General features: G+C 36.4%; 1 protein-coding gene across 1 annotated transcript in view; it reads left to right on the plus strand.

Annotated features, from left to right (window-relative positions):
* CLSTN2 (calsyntenin 2) overlaps positions 1-25,648 on the plus strand; it is a 385,424-nt gene that overhangs the window by 301,569 nt on the left and 58,207 nt on the right. Inside the window, exons 5-8 of the mRNA XM_055817555.1 lie at positions 614-763; positions 13,295-13,480; positions 18,966-19,214; positions 19,811-19,932. Of these exons, the coding sequence (XP_055673530.1) occupies positions 614-763; positions 13,295-13,480; positions 18,966-19,214; positions 19,811-19,932 (707 nt within the window). The remainder of the gene's footprint in view (positions 1-613; positions 764-13,294; positions 13,481-18,965; positions 19,215-19,810; positions 19,933-25,648) is intronic.

A 25,648-nucleotide genomic window follows, 5' to 3' on the forward strand; every position in this document is an offset into this window, starting at 1 on the left:
TTCACCACCCTTTCAGTGAAGAATTTTTTCTAATATCCAATCTAATATCCAATCCAAAAACCTCCCCTGGTGCAACCTGAGGCTGTTTCCTCTTGCCCGATTACTTGTTATCTGGGAGAAGAGCCCGACCCCCACCCCCTGCCTGCAGCCCCCTGTCAGGCAGCTGAAGGGAGTGATAAGAGCCCCCTGACCCCCCTCTTCTCCAGGCTAAACCCCAGTTCCCTCAGCCACTACTCATAAGACTTGTTCTCTAGACCCTTCACCAGCTCCGTTGCTCGTCTCTGGACACACTCCAGTACCTCCACGTCCCTCTTGAAGTGAGGAGCCCAAGACTGAACACAGTATTTGAGGTGTGACCTCACCAGTGCTGACTATAGACATGCCCATGTTATAATCCTAGCATCTTATATTTGCCTAAGAACTTCTTTATTTCTCATTGATTTGAAAGAAAATGCTTCCCATTTCTCATAACTCTCCTGCCTGCAGATGTCCCATGTATTTCAAAGAGATTTCTGGTCACAAAGGACTTGATTAACCAGGACTGAAATGTTATTGCCTGTATATGCTTAGCCAAGAATGAATTTCTGAATGTTGTCTTGTATTGAATCTATAGGTAACATCAGAAACACTGAGAAACTGAACTATGATAAACAGCAGCAGTATGAGATAATGGTAACAGCTTTTGACTGTGGTCAAAAACATGCAACGGAAGATGTCTTAGTACGAGTTAATGTCAAACCAGTGTGCAAACCAGGCTGGCAAGGTAAGATTTAATAGCTTATATATTTAAAATTTTTGTTTATATCTCCTTTTTTGATGTTTGTCCTTCATCTCACAGTAAGGAAACTAGGGTCCTTACTGCAGTGGTGTAGAAGACTGTTGCTGTGTCTTCTGCTTGCTTTATTCCAAGCCTGTCAAAAGAGTGGGTAATAATCCCAAGGCGGTTTTCATTTGCCATGTTTTTCTCTAGTCAGAACAAAAAACAGACTAGAAAAAAAGAAAAAAGATAAGTATCTATTTTAATAAGAAATCTTCTAATTCACTCTGAATATACTGAAGGTTAAGAAAATGCTTGCTATTTGCTTTTCTCCTACTATTCCTTTAAATAAAAGTTTTGAAGCCACCATGACAAGATACTTTTCCCACGTGTGCCAGAGTTGTTGAGATTATCTTGTTCCAGGTACAGAATTGGCTTTCATGTGCGTGCATGCGTGAGTCAAAGCACACTCAACCAGCAGTGGGAGTGAAAGGCATTTTTTTACCCTGATTACTGTCTTCATATTGAGACATTTCAGTAGGAATTGATTTTCTAAAAAGCTTGTAAGGATCTACAGTCTATCCTGTCTAAAATGGAGAAAAACCCAGCTGGCAATGTACTAGGAAGATATGCCACAAATTCTAAGGAATTAAGATGAAAATGAGGGCTGGATTAGGGACAAACCAGCTGGATGTAACCACATTATGCAAATGCCATTCAGAACTAACCTGACCATCGTAACTGTAATTTTTAAAGAGAATGATTAAGAAGGGAAAATTCAGTTTGGCTGTTGTATTTAAAGGTAATTTTGGAGACTGATATTTAGGAAGAAAAAAGGTTTTCTTTGTTAAATTAGAAGCCCTGGTCTAGAGCGACTTGTAATGAAATGTTTGCAATATCATGATTCCATTTTCACAGTTATCACTTAGAGCAGAACCACATCTTAATTTTTTCAGGGATGTGCTATTCCCCACCCACCCACGTATTTTGAAGAGCATTTTTATTTAAAATAATAATAATAATAGAACATCTATGAACTATCTCCGCATTTTTCTAGCTGATGTTATTGTTCAAACCCCCATGATTTATTCTATAAAACCAATATAGTCTCTTTACACTGTCGAAATGTTCTGTTTCCATGTTATAGATTCATCTCAAATTAAATACTCCCAAGTTAGCTTGGAATTTGTAATAATATTGATGCAATTGTTGATTATTTTTTTAAATTTCCAGATTATTTCCATTTAGATATTTGATTGAGCGAGTAATTTTTGCAAAGATACCTTACTAATGGTGTGTTGAAATTGCTCAATATTGTCATCCTTATTTCATAGTTCAAGCATCAGTTATAGGGCACATGTCATTGCTGGTCCTATCAGTTGGGTATAGACACCAGGTAGCCAATAAAAGTAATAGAAAGAGCCTCAAGAAAGGTTTGGTTTGGTTTGGGTTTTTTTAAAATGTTTTGTTTATCTTTGATTGTGACCTGTTTACAAGGTATTTGAGCTTTTAATGAAAAGCTGGGATTCAGCTACTGTTATTTTATGCATGTAAAATTTGTTTTCTTCTAGAAGTCAAAGCTGTATGTGGCTGATGGTTTTGGTAATGTTAGGTATTTCATATGAGAGGCTGCCAGCTTGTTATTTTTAGTGTGATGGTGAGAAAATAGAGAAAACAGCACACACACACACACATATGCATAGATATAGATAGATATATATGAAAAAATGCAATACATGAGAAAAGTTTAAAGCAGCTTGTCTAAACCATTTTAGCTAGGAAAGGGTATGCTTTGATAGCATTCATTATGCTTGAATTTGGGTTTTTTATCTCTGTGGCAATTTGGCACAAATATTCTTTCTCCCTTCTGATCTAATAAAGTTTTATGATGGGTCTTTATCGTAGGCAAGGTAAAAATATGGAATAGCTCAATATGTTCTGCTCTAGCATATTTCGTGCCATCCATGTGGAATCGTACCTTCCCACCTGTCAAGCAGCTGCTTCACGTCGCTGACATGTCACCGGGTCAAATGGCACAAAGTGCAAATGGATAGTTTTTTGCCTACTCAGAGTAAAAGGTCTTTAGGTAAACAATTGGGTAGATATGACTTAAGTTCTTAATTACTAAGTCATTAATTACAATTTGAAAATGAGCTGCAACGTAATACTTCCAGAAGTTTCTATGTTACTCTTAACGAGATTTTTTTAGACCTACTTATTTTTAAAGGTGAAGATAATCACACAGATGATATTATTTCCACTTTGAGACAGTATCTGTAAATAATAACTGGTTTAAGGAAAAAACCCACACCAAATAAGCAAAAGTTCCTAATAGTATTTCCAGTACTGAAGAGGAAATCTGGAGCCTGGGAATGGAGGATATTTGTAGTGTTCTTTCTTCCCTGTGTCTGTTAGTCTGTGAGCTCCCCCTAAAAAAGGCAGCCAGCAGGTATGCTCCATCTTCTTTGAAATAATGATATATTTGAAAAGATTGGATGACTAAGGGAGGTACAATAATGTTTTACTTGACAGAAAAGATGAATATTCTGAGCCTTTGGTTATAATACAGAAGTTGCCCAAATAGGATATATGACTTTTCTCTTGTTTTCCAGTATTAGGTTGAACAAATAAATACTTGGAATTTCAATTTATAGTATTGGTATTTAGTTCTTAAAAGTTACTGGCTTTAGTAATTTGAAACATTGTGCAATTCTTTCTGTGACTATAGTGACTATAGATTGTAGTCTAATGCAAATTCAGTGTTAAACATTTCAGTGCAATAAATTTCAGTGCAGGTACCCTTTGGATAACCTTTATTGCACAGGGGTGGGACAGGGAAGAATAGGTTTACATAAAACAGTGTACATTATTCCTGTTTCTAGAGCCTGACTCCATATGGCTGACGTATAGCAGAGCAAATTAGACTCAACAAGCCAAGGTACTATCCTTTAAACAAGATTCCCTTGGGCTAATAGCATTTAAGTTTTCATTAAATCTAGGCGCTACTTCCCTACTCTCTGAGATGTACATTAATATACAATCAGCAAGCATTGCCACACAGGTATTTTCAGCAAACTACAATCCTCTACGCTATTAGAAGCTACTTTAAAAAGTATGTCATCAAACCATTCTGGGCCGAGTGCTCTGAAATCTTATTAGTATCCGAAGCAAGCTAAAAATGTAAATCAATGAACTAATTCCTAATCAGTTACTTTAATTAGAAATTCTCATTAGTGAGTTTTGTCAACTGACTTTTATAGCTATGCTACAAATTCTCTTCATGCTATCTCTGTATTTATTTTATATATTATAATAAATTTTATATTACAATTATATCATAATATTATATGCTTTCCATGATTTTCAAACAGTGGAGTGATCGCCTACTGCCAGGTAAGTAAAGAGACTACATTATAAAGAAAACTACACGATAGTGTTTCTGACACCATAATGGGTAGATTTACAGTTGAATATATTTCTGTTTTCTGATTAAATATTTTTTAAACACTGTTAGTGAGTTTCCGTACTAAGAACAACCCTATTATCTTCAGCACATTCCCTTCTGGGTTCTGTTGATTCCTCCAGGGCTCTGCCTTTGTTTCAATTCTATGGACACAGAGCAGACACTACACTTTTTCCTGTAGATTCGTTTCCAGTATTGTTCTTGTCACTACAGTAGTTTTAATGTCACAATTATATATATATATATATAAAATTATTAAAAAATACTGATTTCTGTAGTTACTTCAGCCTTATACAAAGCAAGGTAGGCAGACTTACAGCAACACAGTACTGAATAGTCATACAGTATTTTCATTGAAAAACATGAGGTGAAATAAGAAACAGTCAAACCCCTGTAATCTAGACCCTGTTTCCCTTAGCTCATTTATGGTACCATAATATCATCTTTTCTTATTTCTGCTGCTTTTAGGAACAGTCTTCATAAAACTGAAGAAGTTACCGTGCCCCCTAGTAGGATAACAACTGGAAATAAAACATAAAACAATGTGCTGAAAGATGCAAGATAGAAAGTTGAAAACAGTTATTCCTGTACCAAACTGTCTTGTGGTCAATGTGGAAATAGCGGAGTTTAGCCTCAAAAAATGAAGGGTAGAATCATGTCCCCAAACACTTAAAATATATTTTGAGACTGGTTTGCTCAACTATTGACAATTAAACCAAAACTCGGGTTGTTACCTAAAACGCAAACGATTTCTGACGGGAGGTAGTTATTAAGGCACAGAACCAAAAAGCTTCTCTAAACCCGTCAGCTGAACGCCCCAGTGAAGTGTCAGAGGGTTCTGCCTTTCCTGAACCAAACAAGGGAAGGTTGAATCTGTTCCTTGGGAAGATAAGTGTGTAGCAAAGACAACAGTCTAAAAAGTTAAAAGTCAAATTGTCTTCTCTGACTAAACAGGACTTAATTATTTTCTTGCCAAATTTAATATGGCCCTTGCATAAGCAATGCTCATAACCTCCTGTTTAAGACAAAATTAGGACTTTGATTAGAAAACAGGATTTCACAGCATCCATCCCGATGTGTTTTACCAATTTGAAAAGCTTTTCTACACTTCCCTGCACATCTTCAAGTCCTGTGAAACCCAAATGCATGCTTTACCTCAGTAACAATATAAAGTAGAAATTGCTTAAAAATTGATCTTAAAAAAACAGATGTTCCTTAAAAATTCAGTGATTTTCCACTTAATGTTTGCTTAAAAATAGTTTTGAAACCAAATAGTCTCCTTTCTTATTGACCCTGTAGATTATAAATACTTTTAATAAGAGTAGTTAATGTATCGAGGATATTGCATGTTACATCTTAAAATTTTAAGACATGTAGGGCTCACTAAGGTGACCCAGGGCTTTGCTACCATCTAAAGGCACGTTCTTACCACCTTTTTAGTGTTCAGTAGTCATTCATAGGCCATGTACAGGATAGATCAGCTCATTTTTTTCTGCTGAAATATAATCTTTTTGTTCGGAGAAGGGCAGGACCTTCTCTCTTAGTAGAAGAATGATCTTAGATCACTTCTGAGTCAAAGATGCTATTTGCAGTAGGTGCTGAGTTATTTTAGAATGGTATTCATGTGGGCTTTCTAGTAAAATTCAATTACAGAGGAAAACCAAAACTGTATTGGCTTTTGAGCTGACGGTGCTTTTAACAAGGAGCAATATGATTACCAAAGCAATTGGTTGTTTGGCAGAGAGTGGTCAAGTACAGAAACATTGCTTATGAGAATAATAGTCCTAGTCTGCAGGAACAGTTTTAAAGGCCCAAATATTTTCTCCAATAAATATAAATCAGTTTCTATTTTTCTTGTGCACATACCTAGCAGTTTAAAATGCAATACTTGTGCTGTCTTAGCTATAAGTTATTTGCACATATTTTTAAAAATGAATTTTATTGCAAAGCAGGGAGCCTTTATGCCAGTCTAGTCTTGGAACTGTTGGGCATGCATTAGCCATACATCCCTAAAACAAGGTAATCATAACATAATGCTTACATTCATCTATTCACTTGAATGGCACCATTTTAGTGGAATACCCACTGTTTACATACCAATTTCAGACATCTGAAAATTAATTGAACTTCTGAGTACTTTTGATTTGTGAGCTTAAATTTTACATATGTTCATATTTATATACTTGTATCACCATTAATTTTCCTTTTGTTTGACTACCAATAATAGAGAAAGCAGTCAAACCTGTTTCAGTCCAATTTTCAGATACTCTTTCTTTTCCTCAGCAAAATTCTGTGTATGTGTTACAGCTAAATACATCTTTCCTGAACACTCTGGGTGTTTTCACATGTCTCTTTTTACCATAGCTGCTTACTGGAAACACAGTGCTTTATATATTCCAAAACTGTCTTTGTTTTGCCTGGCTGTATCAGACTAGTGGATTGTGCACATGCTGTTATTGACTTAATGGAATCATCTTTTTCCATGTGTCATTTTTCAGTGATACCTACCAGTTTCTGTATTTCCTGAGCATGAACTGGCACTTTGCATTGTTACTATGAAGGATATTTTTATAACACCAGCTCTCAAGGTCATCTTATTCTGTGCTTGGGATATCCTCTTTCTATATTGACTTCCAATGTAGAATTGCCTTCTGGTTTTGTCACTAGCAGAATTAACTAACACAGTCCTGGTTTTGTGCCAAGACTATTAATGGAAATATCAAATAACAATCCCAAGGCAGATTCACAGTGATCTTTACTAGTTACTTCTCTGTGTAGCATGAACTTTACATTTTCCAAGTAACACGCGATTGCCCTCCTTTTAGGCAGTTCTGTATATGGGTTACAATTGAAATACTACAACCTGTCTTTTCCATCTTAACATATGCAAGAAACCATTCATTTTAGACCTATTTAACTAAATTCTTCCATGTACCTTTGTGGAAGTTAACTCCTTTGTTCACCTTTCTGCATTTGCAACTAAAAAAAATAGTCTTTCCTTGTTTTAATTTTCACTGCAAGATGTCCGTGAATTTCACTGGGGCTGTTATTTCACTGAGAAATTTCTAATCTCTGAGATGTAACTGACAGCTGGTTATTCTATTAACGTTTCCTCTGCTCAGGAGTTAAAGCCCTACAGGATATCCAGTTATGAAGTTTTCCCTATCATTTCTTTTTTCCTCTGCATGTAGAAACTTCCACCTATTCTCACACCATGGGCTTCAAAAACTGCAGACATAACACACAAGTTTTCACATCCTTCTAGCTGATACTTAAGTCTTTTTTTTTTTTTTTTTTTTTTTTTTTTTTTTATAATTTCTACCAAACTTCCCTAGCACAATACATTATCCTAGCAGTGGTAGGAGTTGTGACAACCATTGTAAAGCTCCATACTTGCTTCCCAAAAGAAAAAGCATTTTTTTTGCGTCAATGGTGACTACTTGGCCCTTTAAAACTTGGCAAATTGGTTTTAGAAAATTATATTCTGGGCAGCATGCAGTGACATTGATGGATCCTGGAAGTAGCATTCTGCTGATGCTTACTAGCCAGTTTGTGGCCAGTTAACTAGGGGGCATCCTACGAAATTCACTCCTTTGTAAAATGAACAATTTCATGAATGGGAAACTGCTTAGACAACCTGAACAGACCTGGTTATTTTAAGTAATTCAGGATCTTCTCAGAAACAGAGGTATTTAAGAAAGGGCCAGGCCTGCATGCACTACTAGTCTTTTTTTCTAACTTTCCTTCTGAGATGACAAGGCATAGCAGATGATCCATTTTAACATTAATGATATACTATAATATTAAAATGATGATAATAATGTTAGCTCAGTTTTGTTCACCTGTAATCTGCATCAAGAAACAACACTCAGTTTCTCGAAAGGTCTGTTGGAAGGCTGAGATTTCCTTTTGTGTGTGTAAGATTATCCTTTTTTCAGAAGTTTTGAGGAGGGTTAATCAGGAAATGGGGGGGCAGAACAGATAAGGTAATTCCTCTGTGTGTCTTGGGGTTTGGGTTTTTTGCGAAATGGGAAATTAAAACCCTTTGAAATGTTGGTGTGGGTTTTCTTTTTAGATTGATACAATTTATAAGTCCATAAACATAGAGAGAATGCTGTCCAAGAGGATATATGATAGAACTGTTACCCTGTGTCTGTTTTTCTAAAACATGTTTTACCTTTAGCTCAAAGTAGAAATTTAAGTACTGAAGTGTGTACATTTTGGAAATGTCTTATGGCCATTGATCTTTCACACGTGGAGAATGCCTAACAGCAGGTAGTTATTGAGGTGGCTGCAGTATATGATATTCTGGCAATGTGTGCACTTTCCAGTAAATTCATGGCGTTGAAAAAAAAAATTAGTTTTGTGAGGACAGTGCACTGCTCTTCCAAATACATTGTACAGCATCTAGAGCTGCCTGGCTGCTGCTCTTAACATATAAGGAGTTTCATAAATCATTAAATGTAATTTTTGGCAAAACTAGAGAGATATTTCTGATCTTGTTTGAAATGCTTTGTGTAAACTTGATATTTTTATTTATTCTAGAATCTTTCAGATTTTCAAATTAATAGGAAAATGTTTCATAAAAAAAAACCAAAAACAACCTTCAGCAAAGCTGTGAAATGTGTAAGTTGCGGGTTTTTTTAAAGAAAACAACCACAAACAAAAGAAGCACAGTAACCTTCAGCCAAGTATCCAGCCTACGTAGATAGCACAGATGCAAATATGCTGTAGGGGAAACAGAAGACCTACCAATTACATTGCTCTGGGAACCGTATGTTCCAGCTATTATGTAGCGATGCTGCAGAGACTCACTAACAGCACTGCGTAGATATTATCTTATGTTTAGCTGCCAGGATACACATCTTCAGTGCAGCATGAGAGTAGTGCTACATTTCACTGGCATATTAGGGGTTCTGTTGCAATTGTCTTTAATTGCTATAATTTTCAATGTCACAAAGTGGAATCAAATTTCATGGCCACACACATGTAGGAGACATGAAAAAGGTCATACCTCCTCTTCACATGTGGGTACCATATTCCTTCAAGGAAAAATCAGATTAAATCATTCTTAGTGTCATTAAGCATTAGAAACTAATTAAAATGTAATACATGGATCAAAAGGAGAGAGTGTGATGTACAAAACTGCTAAGTGTAGAGATCAAGGAACATTTTTACATTATCCCGCTGTTATAAGGAAAATTCACTTATTGCATTGGGTTTTACTTCTAAAGTCTCAAAGTCTCCCTGAAGTTTGATTGATTTCAGTCTTGGAATAGTTTGAGTATCTCAGAGATTGAGATCCAAGTATATATACATAGGTTTTTTTTATAATTTATGAAATCTGAACCACAAACTTGACACTGTAATATTTACACACTAATGTTGTGATGTTGTAGATATGTTGTCTGGAAGAGCTCTATACCACAAGTGGCAAGCAATAGCCTGTTGAATTAAAGAATCCAAACAAAAGCTGATTTCTGCAGGACTAAACAGGGCTAGTTTTATTCAAACTATTCCCATGGGATTAGTCTTCCCCGGCTACTAGGGAGACAGTGCTCACCTTTCGAATTTGCACTGTAACGTGGTGGTGTTGCATGACAGCTCACGTCAAAGGTGGAACCATGTTGGTTGAGTTTGGCTAATCAAGTGCAACCTACCATTTCAGATGGGATTATATATCTTTTGACTGCATAACCCTAGACACGAGTAACATTTTAAGATACAGTTTTTAAATAACAGAAATTCAGAGGCTTTTTTAGAATCAGGTTATATGAATCTCTTCCTCTGAGTCAGTACTAGAGGAATCGGAAAAAGTGCCACCACATTCCGGAGGGAAAGGTACTGATCTTTTGAATGTGTCCAGTACAGGGTATTATTCTGAGAGAAAGAAAAATCTTCACGACATTCAAGGTTAAATGAAAGACTTGGGGTTTTCTTGCAATAAGCTCTTTGCACTGTCCCCACTTCATGTTGCCTGTTCTAACTCTATGCACTTCCCAACGTTACTGATGGTGAGGTACAGAGGGTTCTGGCCTCAGCTTCAACTCTGGGGTGCTGAAATGCTATGGAGGAAGATACTGTATAAATAAGCCAGTTGATTTGTGTCAGAACTATTGCTACCTTTAAGACTGTCCTGCTGTCACAGGATTGTATCATACTCTGGTATTGCCTTTTGCCTGCCTGGGAATGCCTTCTGTGCAGAGTGGGACGCGTTGGTGGACTTTCTAAACCTGCACTAAGTTGGTGAAAGAAGTGGTAGTGGGATTTAGGGTGACAATTGGTCTATGAGACTGCAGGGGACCAAGGTACAAATACAGTAGTTCAAGTCTAGTTGGTGTTATACAATTTAGAGCTGAGATAAATTCGAGTGATTTAGAACGTTCAAGGTTTGATATCTCTGGGTACAAATTACCGTTTATGCCAAGATGAAAGGTAATACTGTGAAAACAAACACCTCTTCCAATTCATGTGACAGAAACAGAGGTCTTCCATTATTCTTCCTTGTGTGAGTAGTGGCATTTTATATAGCATGTTTTTTATAAGACACTCTTCATATAACTGGAGCTGAGTGTGCAGTTGCTGATATGTTACAGTTAATAATTCAGTCACATCTCACATACGCTAATGGATATTTTGCATGAGTGCTGTTAATTTGATATAGCTGGAAAATGAAAACGTGGCTGAAAAGTGAAATTTGCTGAGATAGAAATGTTTCAGGTATATATGAGACACTTTTTCCTTTTCAATAGAGGAATATAATGTTTTAACTGGTGAATAAGAGTCTATAAATAGTTTATAATATAAATAGTCTATAAATATAAAAAAAAAAGTCTATGAGAGTCCTATATTATTGGCTTGTATATAAAACAGAAAATTGTTTTATTTTGACCTTAACTATCTGAAAGAATTTGCTGCTTTTCAATCAGAAAAAAAGTTAACCCCAAGTTTCTGGAATGGATAAGGAGCAGAAATCTGTTATTATAATGATGTACCTTATATGTTACTTTAAATTCCAAGGGAACTGTTTAAGTTGACAATTGCAGACAAATTATGCAATACTGCAGATCAAATATAACTTAATATGGAGTGAATGGGCTCAGTACTATTACCTGAAAATTACTACTGAAATAGCAACTCAGCTGATGTGTGCACAGGCAGTAAAGTAGTTATAGTTGTCTTTTAGTCAGTGATGTACAAGTCCTAAAGATTTTAGTAAAAAACATACCTTCAGAATGTTCCGTGAAGTCTCAGCTTCTTGAAAACAAAATGCTATGTGATTACCATTGGGATTAAAAGTCACGAAGAAAATCTGAGAATTTTGGGGTTCAGACCAGTGACTGTCAGCATCTTATCTCCTTTGTCTGGACTAATGTGATTACATTTCAAAATGGTTGCATGAACTTTCAGATCTTCTTGTAAATTTTTAATCCAGTTTAAGGTGGTGGGAGAGAGCACCTTTTTTCAAGCTTTCTGAACATGAGGTCTGTTACAAAAAAAACCTTTCACCTACTAAATGTGTATATCTATTTTATTACTTTTCCTTCCACTGCTATTTAGAAAGAATGTCTCTGTCCATTTGCTTTAAGAGAGTTCATTGACTGCCAGGACCTAGAATTTTTCCACTTATGTAGTCCTTTTATACCTATGTCTAAAAAAAGTCAGAGAAACTTCTGCTGTGTATGCAAGAGTACTTTTCACAGATTCTACAGATGTACACATTGAGTAGCAGAGTTGAATGGTTTTGTGACATCAAGGTAATTAAATTTTTGCATCTCTGTATTAATGTGGCATGGTAACTTGGCCAGAGTTGGCTAAAATGTATGAGAAAGGTATGAGCCTGTTAGAGCATTGAGGAGGAGGACGGCCATGAAAATGGCCAAAGGGCTGGAACATCTCTCCTGTGAATCCAGGCTGGGAGAGTTGGGGTTGTTCAGCCTGGAGAAGAGAAGGCTCTGGGGAGACCTTACTGTGACCTTTCGATACTTAAGGTGAGCTTTAGAAAGACAGAGAATTTTTTTTACTTGTATTGACAGGACAAGAGGTAACAGTTTTAAACTGAGAGAGGGTAGGTTTAGATTAGGTATTGGAAAGAAATTCTTCACTGTGATGATGGTGAGACACTGGCACAGGTTGCCCAGAGAAGCTGTGGATGGCCCATCCCTAGCAGTGTTCAAGGTCAGATCAGATGATGGAGCAACCTGGTCTAGTGAAAGATATCCCTGCCTATGGCAAGGGACTAAGTGATCTTTGGAGGTCCCCTCCAACCCAAACCATTCTATGATTCTATGAAAATATGAACTGTAAAGATAGCCGAAATACACATTTTAAATTAATGCTGCTTGTTTGGCTTTCCTCTGAAGCAGGCTGCAAACACCATAATTAATCTGATTTAAAAATTTCAGTGCTTCAGTTGAGAAGCATGGTGGTATGTATGGCATGTCCAGGTGGCTGCCTAAGGCAGGTGATTGTTTAAATGTTGTGGGCTGTGAAACAAACCCACAGATTAGGGAAATCTGGCTGGAAGCATAAGTAGTCCTTTCAGCTGTAACTTTGTCGTTAATATTTCACAAAATTAGTAAGATATTTGAAGACGAGAAGTGGCAGTACAGATGTGTTATATTAGCTTTTGGTCATGGTCCAGTGAGATTGATGTATATAGCCTGGTCCTTGGAGGTATTTGTTCTGTAGCATAAAACTGTGAAATCTGGCCAAATTCAGAGCAGCAGACAGCCTCATCCCTGTAGAGCTAGCCATTAGTCTGTCACAGGGGCATGGACATCGGAGATACAGACTGACACCAATTAGTACTTCTTGTCAGGATATGTGCCCCATGCTTGTGTGACTCTAGCAGCAGTAGTATTACTTAATTAAGCCTGACACTCTTTTATAAAGTGGCACAAACCCCGTTTTTTTTTTTAGGACAGCAACTTATTGATGTCAAGTTCAAAAACTTTTATATTTGTCTGAGACGGTGACCTTTGAGAGCAATATGTCATTTACAATTATATAACTCCTTTCCCAATTTTAATCACTCTTGGATGTTTTTGTTGGTTTGTGTTTTTGTTTTCCAGACTGGAACAAACGGATTGAATACAAGCCAGGTTCTGGCAGCATACCTTTGTTTCCCAGCATTCATCTAGAAACGTGTGATGGACCAGTTTCCTCAATACATACCACCATTGAATTACAGACCAATTACATTGGAAAGGGCTGTGATCGTGAAACATACTCAGAAAAATCTCTACAGAAATTATGTGGTATGGATGTGGCTTTCAGTTCATTTAATAATAGTATTTTTCCAGTTAAAGCACCAGTTGCTTGTGACATGTATTTAGTTCAGCTGGTTTTGGATTGTAGCAATGAAAATGATAATGAAGGGAGTGGTAATATTTGACCGGTGCTCCATGCTTTTCCATTTGTTTTCACTCTTTTTCATACCTTCTCCTTGCTCTTTTTTTTTCTTCTGCTCCTCTTCCCTTCTCTATTTTTTCTCTTTCTTCATTTCACTTCTTTCTCACTTTTTCTTCCCTTTTTTATGAATACTAGTCTGACAGTATAGTGAGATTTCAGGTGTAGATTTGCCATCGTAGGAAGGCTATAGGATTTGATGACTATTGAATCTCCATCTTGTGTTTCAGTCTTCTTGACTCAGCTTTCTGTTCTGCTGCTAAATACTGTGCCAGAGTAAAAACAAACAAACAAACAAAAAAACCCGAAAAGTAAAGGAACATCTGGGGCAATCATTTAAGTGAAAATATTTAAGAAGCATGAATTTCAGAAAAGAGGTATCCTGGTGAAGAAAGGTTTCCTAATTATTTTCTTCCTTTTCCTGCTTTTTGATAACATGATCTATAAGATAAATCTTGAAAGGTAGATTAAACACAGAGATACTGATGTATTTTTGTGACTATAAGATTATGTGCATGGCAAAGCAATGGGCACACATTAAGCCATTTATCTTTTGCTATTTGTGATCTGCTGTCTCTCCTACTCCTCTAAAATTTTGTCATCTTAGAGCCCTCATCTGAAGCCCTGATGGTGTGGAACATTGATTCTCATCGTCTTGAAAATGCCTTTTTTACCTGGCTGCTGCCAGAGCTACAGTAGTAAATGTACATTTTTTTTCCACTTAAATACATGGATTTTAGTCTGGGTTGCTCTGCTGTATGGCTTACATTTGCTTTGATAACCACACAACACTGTTGCAGATATGTTAAGATCAATACACTAACCTTTAAGAAATTTGTAAATGAAAATTTTCAGTCAGTGTTACTGAATTGTCAAAAATGGAGAGCCAGTTCCCAGGGGAATGTAGTTTGCAGTTACAATTGCCAGTTACTTGTGGAAATTGGAAAAGTGAGGTAATGGTGAGTGGTAGCTTTCTCATAAAATCTGAATATTTTCAACCTGAAAATTGCTTAGTTAAGATTACAGAACCAATCATCATTTTAATTCTGTTTCTTTATCCAGCTGGCTGGAATCCTAGAAAAGCAGGAGAAAACCCATCTGCCAACTATATGCATCTTCATCATGTTAATGACACTAAAACTGACAGATTGAGCAAGGCTATGTGACCTATTAAGAACTTGATTTCATAAAATAGCATTTTAATAAAAATAAAGATATTATAGCTAAACTAAAGTACTTTTGCCTTGTCTAAGAACCTGTATTGACAGCAAAAAGAACATTGCTTTGTGCCTGTTACAGACCTGAACTGCAAATGGCACAATCATTCAAGGAGATCACTATGTACAAGATCTAAACCACCAAATGATTACATTGACATAAAACACAGATAGCAACTATATCTGACAATATTATAATTTGAAGTGTAGGGCCAAAAGTAGGTACTTTCTGCTGATTTAAAATTCCTTCGTTGAGGAAGGTTGTGCAGTCTGAGGGGTTTGGTTTGCCGAGTGTGGTTTGACTGCCTTACCCGCTGGCATTGAAGCAGTAGAAAAGAGAGTGTAAAGTCTTTCTCTTTTTTTCTTGAATAAACGAAATGTTTCCCAATACTAGTCCAATCTTAATTCATTGTCTGCAGCATATGTAGGCCTAAACTGTGAAAAGCAGAATGATCAAGAACATTTCCCCAGGTCTGTCAATGCCCTTGTAGTTGCAGGCAGCCTTTGGGCAGGTGGGCAGATACACTGCCTAATGTTACTGCTGAACTTCCAGTTTGTACTTGGCACATCCATGAAGGAACAGAATATGAAGCACTTAAGAAAACAGACGGAATGTAAAACATATCTATAAATGGAGGAAAAAAAAATCTCACTGCTGAAGGAATTTTTTTTCTCAAGGTTTCCATATTTTCATGGAGAGGAACAGGTAGGATAGAAACTTGTAATAAGACTTTGATAAAAAAGTTTGTAAACGACAATGAACTTTACATCAGAATTGCATTTAGACTGGCTTGCACTTTGGTTTTTAGTATTTATTACCATCCTTAATGTAGAAAGAAGTCTTACGAAAGCAGTTTAAATTATTTGTGGAAATCAGTTTTCTCTCAGAAATGACCTTATTTGTATCTAATGGTTGGATGAATAAATTCTTTGAAAAGGAAGAAGGCCCTGAATTTTTTTCTACCAGTAAAGCACTGTGTGATTGCAGAGGGTGTAGGACTGAGTGATCACACGTAAATACTCATCTGTGACATATAAAATGCAAGATTGTCTGTCTGTAATTAAGGACCCAGTTTATAAATTCATTTATCTGTGAGAAATCTGGACAATTCAGATGCTAAAGTCAGAGCATTAAAATTCATTTTTTATATGATTGGTGATTTAAGTCTGCTTTTCAATAACCCAGTGTTTTGTACTCACTTTGACAGTCAAGGTGGGCAGTTTAAATGATTAAATTACGCCTCAGTCATTTTCAAGTCAAGGAGTTATTAGTATTGTGCTTCAAACAGTTTAGTAAGCATTTTTTCACCTTGTCATTTGACAATAGGAAATAAAGAATGTATAAATGACAAAATTTGGACTGCAAAAACATATCCAGAAAAAATCCCACTTAATAAAAAAAAAAATCAGTTGAAAAAAATCAGTTGAGGAACCTAGAATATGGTGGAAAGATGGCTATGGTACTGTCTTCTGTCCCTCTAAATGTAGGTAGAATACAAAATAATGGGATTGCTAATTCTTATGTATGGCAGAGGGTAAACTGAGTATCAGATTCCAGGCCATGCTCCAGCTAGGAGGGTAGATCCTGCCCCCTCTCTTTTATCCTGGGTTCTGTAGCTTTGCAGGAGGCTCAGAGAAAGTTGTTGATCTGATTGAAAAGTAGTAATTTGGACTCGGTTTTATTTAGGTGGTCAGCTTCCAGGGAAGCTGACAGTCTGGTCCAATTCAGCAGGCAGTGTCAGTATGTGCTTCTCCTGGCATGAAGTCTGCAGCACAAACACGCGGGGCTGGGGCGAGGAGGTGGGGCCAACTGTAAGCTGCTTGGAAAAACAAGCACTTTAATATGCAAGGGGTACCTCAGGGGTCCAAACCTGTGCTTAATGCAGTGGCCTCTGCATTTTTCTGGAAGCATTTTAGAAGAAAAGGAGATCAGCTGCTACATTTTAGAAGGGCGTTGATCCAGTAGCATGGTAAGACTCTTCTGGGAATGCCTCCAGATAACATCCTGTTTGTATCGCTCCAGGTCTGTGCACATACATGGCAGAACAGCTTGGGATGCTGGTTGGATTTATTGTGATTGAAACACTATGAATTCTTCCAGCTAAATCTCCCAAGCACATAATCCAATAGTTGTTCTCAGGGCAGAATTAACACACACTGACAGGATGAGGTTCCAAAGTAACCCATAAATCTCCATAAAAATACAGGCAGATAAAGTAGAACCTGTTGAGCTTGCTGGTGATCACCCAAATTCTCTTACACAAGCCTGACTTTAAGTGGGGAAAATAAGGTAGTTTACTTGAGCGTCTTGCCAAATCAGAGTTTAAAAAGCAATATGAGAGACTTCCATTTAGGAGTTTTCCCCCAATCTCTTTCTAGTGGAAGAAATAGATCTTTCCACATTATAATGGCCAGAGTAGATAGAGTGATGGATGAAGCTTCTTCTTTGAGGCCATAATTTACTTAATGTAAACATTTAAAAACATATTTCCTTTGATATACACTGTGGTGTAATCAATTTTGTTCCTTCTCTTGAGTTTAAAAAAAAAATACCATAAAAATTAATGCAAAAGGAAATTGATTGAGAAAATTATGGTTTCACTTGTATCCTATGCAAATAATTTTATTTTTAGTGGCTTGATTTAGGAAAAAAAAAAAAAAAAAAGAAAATTTATCACAGGTTGTGCCATCTGGATAAATTGAGTTTGATGTATTCCTGTTGATAACATCCCTGTATTAACCGATGCAGTGTGGTGTATTATCCAGAATTACAATTTATAAAATAAATACACTTTGTCTCTGTGCTCAGATTCTAAACAGATAGGTGCTAGGTTTGATATTACTTCAAAATAATGTTTTTACACTAATATATTTTGAAGATCTGTCCAAGAAGTTTTACTGAATGATCTGAATGCTTTCATATCCTTACTATAATAGTTTTTAAAAAATCCGTAGGATATAATTCCACACATTCTTGGCTTAAAATTCTGCTCTGCTCCTGCAGAGTGCTGGGATCTTTTTTCACTCCGTGGATGCTGAAGGAGGGTGGGTTGTCTTACTAGTGTGGTGTGTTTTATGCAGTTACAGTTTGTTCACCCTATTCTCGCTTGACAAAGCATCGACAAGAATATAAAGATTGTTCGTGCTTTTTACTCTGGGCAGCGTACTTTGTGCTAAATGCTATCTTTCAGCAGCTAAGTAAAGGCTCTGGGTAGCTCATTACATGTTTTTTACAACTGTCTGACAATTGTTAATCTGTAAGAAAACACAGAGCTGAAAAGAACTGTGCTAGTTTGTCAGATCTTGGCACCACAGTGTTTTCCACTCCTGGTTGGTGTGTTGGGTTTTTTTTGGGGGGGTTATTTTTGTTTGTTTGTTTGTTTGTTTTTTGTTTATTTGGCTTTATTCAGTTAATTCTAACAAACAAATACTGTATCTGGGGACTACTTTGTTAATGATTTACTTTTGGGTTGGGGGAGGGGCATTAATCTGAATTGTGAGTACTGCTTAAAAGTCTTAGATCTACCGTTAGGGAAGAACACATGGAGTTACAACCATTGTGTATCTGCCAGAAGCCATCATTACAGTGATGTCTGTTTTAAGGTGAATACTCTGTATATATTGACATTCACACCAACAGTATTGTGAATATTCATGGCTGTCTGCTGGACATTAGATGGCTTGTCCTACATCCGTCCCCATGTACTGTATTCTGCAACACATCATCCCCACGTACCATATATGTCTGTGCTGTCAGGGAGGGAAGTTGTAAAGCTTCCCAGCTGGATGTAGAGAATTTGATTTTAATCTCAGGGGTTCTTGAAATAACTGAAGAAATTTCATTAATGAATTCTAGAAAATAATGAAAGTTTCAAAACAGATAACTTCAAAATATTTTTATAGTTTTCTATGCAATATATTTAATCTAAAGGACTCTTATTGGCCTACTATAGTGAGTATTTTATGTGTATGTGATTTGACAGTGAACCTATTAGGACAATTTGGGTTGTAAAAATAATTTAAAGAGTATGAATCAGAACCCTGGCCTATATTAAATTAATCTTCATGTCTTTTTGATTAGTTTCTCATCATGTTGTTAATTATATATCATTTGCAGGAGCTTCCTCAGGTGCCATTGACCTGTTACCATCTCCCAGTGCAACAACTAACTGGACAGCTGGGCTTCTCATGGATAACAATGACATGATTTTTAAATTTGATGGAAAGCAAGGAGCCAAAATCCCAGATGGAATAGTCCCAAAGAATTTAACTGATCAATTCACCATCACTCTGTGGATGAAACATGGACCTAGTCCAGGATTAAGAGCTGAGAAAGAGACTATTCTGTGCAATTCTGACAAGACAGGTGAGTCTGTGTACTGAAAAAACGTTAGGCAAAGGGCATAACAAATTGAGCGGAGTGTTACCATCTCACCTGATTTAATTTGGTCTGAAAGAATAGTTAGTAGGTTCAGATGGCACCACTCTGAGCATTGCTGACTTGATAGCTTATTGAGGGGAGTGATGTCTACCTAAGTTTCATCTTAAAACGTTACCTAAGTTTCAAGCACTGGTTTTCTTCTTGGATAACCTCTTTGAACACATCTGTAGATTTTATGGGAATTAGTTGATAAAATAATTAAATGAGGTTTCATTTTTTTTTATGATTTATGTTGGGAAAATGGTTTTAAATCTTCATTGAAACTAGTTAGAATAAATACTGATTTGTATTTTATTTATTAGTTTGGATATAACATGAGCACAACTAATAGTGCATAATTCAGGAAGATGCTTACCATATGTGGCTTCCCCAAGAACCATGATGATCTATGATATTGAGAAAAGTCAGCTCTTTGGGGGTTTTTATTCAGTTGGGGTTTGTATTTTAGGTGTATGCTGATTTCAAACACAGTCACCTAAACAAAAGTGTTGATGATAGTTCATATTGATCCCTGCTTTCAGAGATGAACCGACATCACTATGCTCTGTACGTGCACAACTGCCGATTAGTATTTCTGTTGCGCAAAGACTTTGATCAGGCGGACACCTTTCGTCCTGCGGAGTTCCACTGGAAACTGGATCAGGTACCTGTGTTTTTTTCTTATCTGTAACCCATCCTTCTCTTCGTCTCCTTTAGAAATCATAGAGAACAAGCCAAATCACAGCATAATTGCTTTGGGAAATCAGAATTCTATTGCAATTATGTTGCAACTTGTAACTGTTATGACTCTTAATTGGGATCCACATAAAAAGAGACAAATGAGTTAACTTGGTTGAGTCATTTTATACAGTAGCTCTTTAATTGAGTCATTTTAAACACTTAAGTAGAGGTTTATATCCTTCAGCAATGGATAAAGACATGACATTGCATATAGTTCCCTAAAAGTTTTCCCATTTATCATTAAACAACAACAACAAAAAATTTCTACATTATCAGCACAATGGAAGTGATGGAAACCTTTTCAATAAAGAGTATGCTGACACACAGAAAGCCATTTGTAATATACTGTAAATCTAATCTGCAGACTTTTACTTTCATCTGCTGTGCTGTATGTAATTTCTCCTTATTATGAAGAGTATTTTGCAAGGAAATTATTATTAAACAGATAAGAGTTACCTTTCATAGATTTATTAATTCTGAGCAGGATAAGGATCATTTGGATTGAAGCTAGACAGACCAGCAAAGTAGTATTTTCTCTAAACCGGTTTCTTCATGTCTTTCAGTCCGAACTATGATATTGAAGATGTAGATACAGGAATGGTTACTTTCCTAATTCACCTTCAAAAGGCATATAAAAAGATGATATTTGTCATGATTATCAGATGAATGTAGTAAGACACCTTGCGATGGTCATAGCACTTGCTTTCTTTTCCATTAACCTCTTTGGAATCAGTATCTGCTGTGCTTGATAGACATCTTACAGTGTTTATAAAGGGGTAAATTTACATTAAATCATATTGAAGATTACAAGTTGAGTAACTGATATCACCTTGGATCATGCTGTTCTGAGTGCTGAAGATGGATTTGTATTTCTAAACTATATACTAAGCATCTAAATTAATGATAATACAAAGTTTAGGTTAAGTATTTTGACTTTGAAAGTTAAATGCAATCAACTTCTCTGCTATACATTTACAAAGAGAAAGGACCAATGTCCTCTCAATAAATGAAATGTGTGTGTAACTCTTGTAACTTAGCCATGACAAAATACTGGAAAAGTTACTGTCAAAGATAGTTTTCCATCCACAGGAGATGTATTTGATTATGTGAAAGAACTTTTTCATCTTTATTGCTCTGTACAGTTACTTTATTCTTACTCTACTTTCTCCACATCATTTCCATACTTTTAAAAAAATAGACAGGAAAAATGACATAAACTAGAAAGTACAAGACTGCATTATTTTTTTCTTTTACAAAAAGTAAGTGTATCCTGGACTATTGTTTTTTCACATCAGGCAAATTTTTGTGTGTGATTAGCATGGGAACTTGATTAGCATCCATGTTATTGATGAGCAACATATAGTCTTTATATTTCTCTTTTGACAGTATTATTTCCTTACAGGAAGCACTGCTCACCTCGGAGATCTACTTCTGGATAGTCTGTTGATTTTGGGAAAGGTGTATGAATTTGGGAGTGCATTGTTTCAACCAACATGCTAATAGTGTGTGTATCTAACTAGTTAAGTACAAGTGCTACTTTTTCTCTAATAAGGGATAAAGAATACCTTGGGCAAGTCTACAGATTCTGTCTGAAGTTAATAAACCTAGGAAAGCTGCACTAGCAAACAACTTCTCACGTCTTCAGCTGACACTTAAGTAGAATCCCAAATATCCATTGACAGGAACTCATTGCTTGTGATGTAAATCCTAGAGGAACCTAAATATTTCAACTAGGGACGACTGAATAAGTCCTTGGGGGTGTTTTGAGATTCTGTCAATTGTACTCTGAGTTGTTCGTGGAGAGAAGGTATTTTGTTGAAGCCATCTCAGCAAGAGCATATACTAAAGGCAGTCCAAAGTAGTGCTTAATATGTTAACTCTTTTCATTTCTACTGTTTGGTTTTAAACTGTATATTTGTCTGCCAGTAATCGTTTGTGTAAACTAAAATATGCTCCCAGATTGTAGCACTACAGAAAAATTGAGCTGCATTTGGGCACTGAGGGGAGAACCTTCCCAGATACTAGTGAAAACTCCTACATGGTGGCAACTAGAGATAGAAAAGGGATTTTAAGTCACATCATTAATTTCCTTTCATTCAGCTACTGTCAGTTGATTTCGACAGTATATTTTCAACTGCTCTTTCTAGCTGAAAAAGAACATAATTTTAAAGTATATATGAAGTTTGTTATGGATTGTGTGACCAGACTTCCATTATGATTAATTTATATTGTCATGGTGATACTGTTCTAAGTTTGTCATGAAGGGACCTGGTAAAGGTTTCTTCTTTACCTCTTCTTCAGTGCTCCATCTGGCCTGTATGGTAGAGTAAATTAAAAGAAACTGAAAATAAAACATATGTGAATAATGGGCTGGTAAGGAATTTGCATGATTTTGAAGACAAGACCGTCAGAAATTTTCACTTCAAAGTAGTAAAATTATGCCAGCTTCTAACTGTTTACCTAGAGTGGTCTAACTTACAAAGCGCTGGGTATTTTAAAACCAAATCAAAATCAATTTAGCATTGCACTACAAACTCCTCTGGTTCTCAATATGAAGAGAAGTTAGGGCTAGATTTCCAAAAGTAAATTGATTTCTCTAAACATTTCTGGAAATCCTACAGGTTGTTTATTTGTATGTTTAGATACTGCAATACCTCTGGAAATCTAACCTTCAAAACTGTTCATTCTGTAGCAGCATATCCTCAAATTTCTTGGTTTTTGAAGAAAAGCAAGGGAATTAAGCCGTACCTAACTGTTGTACAGTTTCTCACCATCTGCACCCCACTGTGATATGGGATGCTGTAGATCATATTGCATATATGACTCTGAAAGACAGTTCAGGGTCGGTACCAAGCACAGCCCTTGTAAAATGTGGTAGAGTACTTCATTGCTGAGCTTGCTTATGATTGCAACAACAATCCATAGCTTGTTTTTCTTGAGAGGAATCTGGTGACCTCAGAATAGGGTGAAACATAAACTGGTAAAACCATTTATCATTCTTAGTGCCGAGTAGTAAAATTTATTAAACCAGCTCCTTTGGGCTTTACCTGGCCCACAAGAGTACTCATTCTTTCAAGGCACTGACCAAGAATGTGAGCTTATTGTCATTCCAAACTTAATTTCATTCTCTAGATCTCTTTTCTGCGGCTGGTAGGTGTGGCACACATCTTAGTTGTGGGCTCCAATCTTGACTGACTACAAGGAGACCTGTAACATTTATATAGCTACACCCGAGCCATTCATGTGCAGCAAGTGTCTGAAACCTCCACGTAGTAGTGGCTGCCAAGTTAGCTCTGGGAAGATTGTGTCTTTAAGTTCATAGACCTAAGGATTTATTTTCAGTGTGGCTTTCAATGTCTTTAACCCTACTTGTTACATTAACCTTAGTGGAATTTGTTAGGCTAAATTTTACTTATTGTGCTGACATGACCCACGAGTGCTGGAACCCTGAGCATATGTGCCTTTAACTGCCAACATGAGTACTTCTGCAAAAGTGCTACTAATCAGAGGTAGCAGACTTTAAAGTGAAGGTATCCTTGTTACTTATAAGAAACACAGGAAGAAATTTATATGGTTTCATTTTTTCCTTCACTTTGATCCTTTTGGAAATTGACTATCTTACTTGTGAGAGAATCCATTAGTAATCTGGAAGAAAAGGTATGGAAAGAGCCATGTTAAAGAAAACCAGTGTCAAGTCTCTAATGCATAATGGGCAATAAAACTGCATGATTTTCCCAAACAACTGCAAAGATTCCAGGCTAGAGGTGGTTCCTTCCATTTACTTATTCCCATTTCCATGGAAGTGCAGGTGTTTCCTTTGATTCGGAATCATGACCTTTTTTTCCGAGTTTCCCATGCAAAGGTTTAAATTGAGTATCATGATGTGTTTGTCAACTTTTTTGTAATTTCTTTTCTCATGCTTAACTATAAGACACTCTTTAAACCTCAGGATCTACTACAAAATGCTTTGTCACCAGTCAGTAAAAGACACCTAAATCATCGTCTAATTGTCTCAAATGGGTAGAAACATAGGTGTGATTCTAAGTGAATGATTTAAGCAGCCAAATATAAATTTTGGCCATCTAAGAATAGCATGAAATATAAAAATTGTTTCTTTATTTTTCTTAGAAAGCTGTTGATTTATTTTAGGATTCACTTCTATTGGGATGCTCATATGCCTATGCTCATTTTATGGATGTGTGACTGGTTTTAAGAAAATGATCAAATTGTACAGCCTCCTCTTGCACACAGGAAATAACTGCTTGTGGGATAGGCCTGGTAGGGGCTGGAGCTTTCTGAGCTCCACACAGCACAAAAGCACCCTTGGAGGCTTGGGAGTTGGTGAACTTCTTAACTCTGATCACATTCTCTTTCAGCCACTGGTGCCCTGTCCAGCCTTGTCAAATTCCTTGATGCAAGTATACCAGGACTGCAAAAGAGATCTCTTTATAATGAGGTCATGGGTATTAGAAATGGAGTTTTGTTGATATCAATGGGAAAATGTTCATTGATTTTAACAAGGGCAGAATTTCACCCTAGAGGTGTTTAAAAAAAAAAAAAAAATCAAATCTTCTGACTTCTTTTTCTTTCAGCGTTAAAGATATTTTCAAAAGCACTTCAGGGACCTCTCAGCAACTCTGTCGTAAAGGTTCGAAGTAGTGCCCCTTTCTGTCATTTTCATCTGCAGGAAAAACCTCTTTTGATCTTCAGAATTCCTGCTGTACAAAGTGACAATTCTTGTGTGTTACCGATTTCTGGTTAATACAGTGAGAAGTGTCTTCCACAATTTCTATCCATTGTAACTGTTGTTTTCTGAGTTCACACAAAACCAAATCAAAATAATAGTTTGAATAATGAACCAAGGAATTCAAGCCTTTGGTGACTGTAGAAAACATAACATTAAATAGGACAATGCACAGTGTACTGTGCACTCTATTCATCATATAGATCACATTTATCATACTAATGTTGAGGATAGTCAAGCCAAGAGGTATTTTTCCTTCCTCTAAATCAACAGAATAGGAACATTTTTTTGAGTAGGAGAAGGGATCTTAGCCAGGGATGAACTTTTTTCCGCATACTTGCTTTTATTCACAATGGGAAATTATTTTCTTTTTTATACTTATGTTACTGTCCTGAAAATAGTATTCCAGCCCACAGGCAAAATTGGTATTGATCGTGTTAAAAAACAGGGAATGCACTGCATAATCTAGAGTCAGTCAGCAAAAAATAGATAAACATGCAGAAAGTTATTGTTTCTTTTCTAAGATGGAATAAATTGCTTTGAATAATATAAAATAAGCCTGCAGTGCTTTTCACTGTGGAAAAGCCCCAAACAATTACTTTCATAATAGGAGCTAGAGAAAGCGGTTTAAGTAAATCTGATGATGCGTTCTGTCTTTGTATGTGCATGTAGGTGCTGAAGGATCAAGGCAAGGCCTCCATTTGCATTTAACCACTTCACCAACCACACACAATAGGGTCTTCTACCTGCAGAAAGCAGTCTGGTCCAGTCAAGCCCTTCATTCCCATTTCCTTTTTAAAATAAGCTACTGTCCAAGAACGTGATAGAGCAGGAACTGGCTTTTGAAGAAATGTATGTTGTGTGATCAAAGGGCAAAATGAAGGGGATTTGGTGT

Source organism: Falco peregrinus, chromosome 12, assembly GCF_023634155.1.
Source record: "Falco peregrinus isolate bFalPer1 chromosome 12, bFalPer1.pri, whole genome shotgun sequence".
NCBI lineage: Eukaryota > Metazoa > Chordata > Aves > Falconiformes > Falconidae > Falco > Falco peregrinus.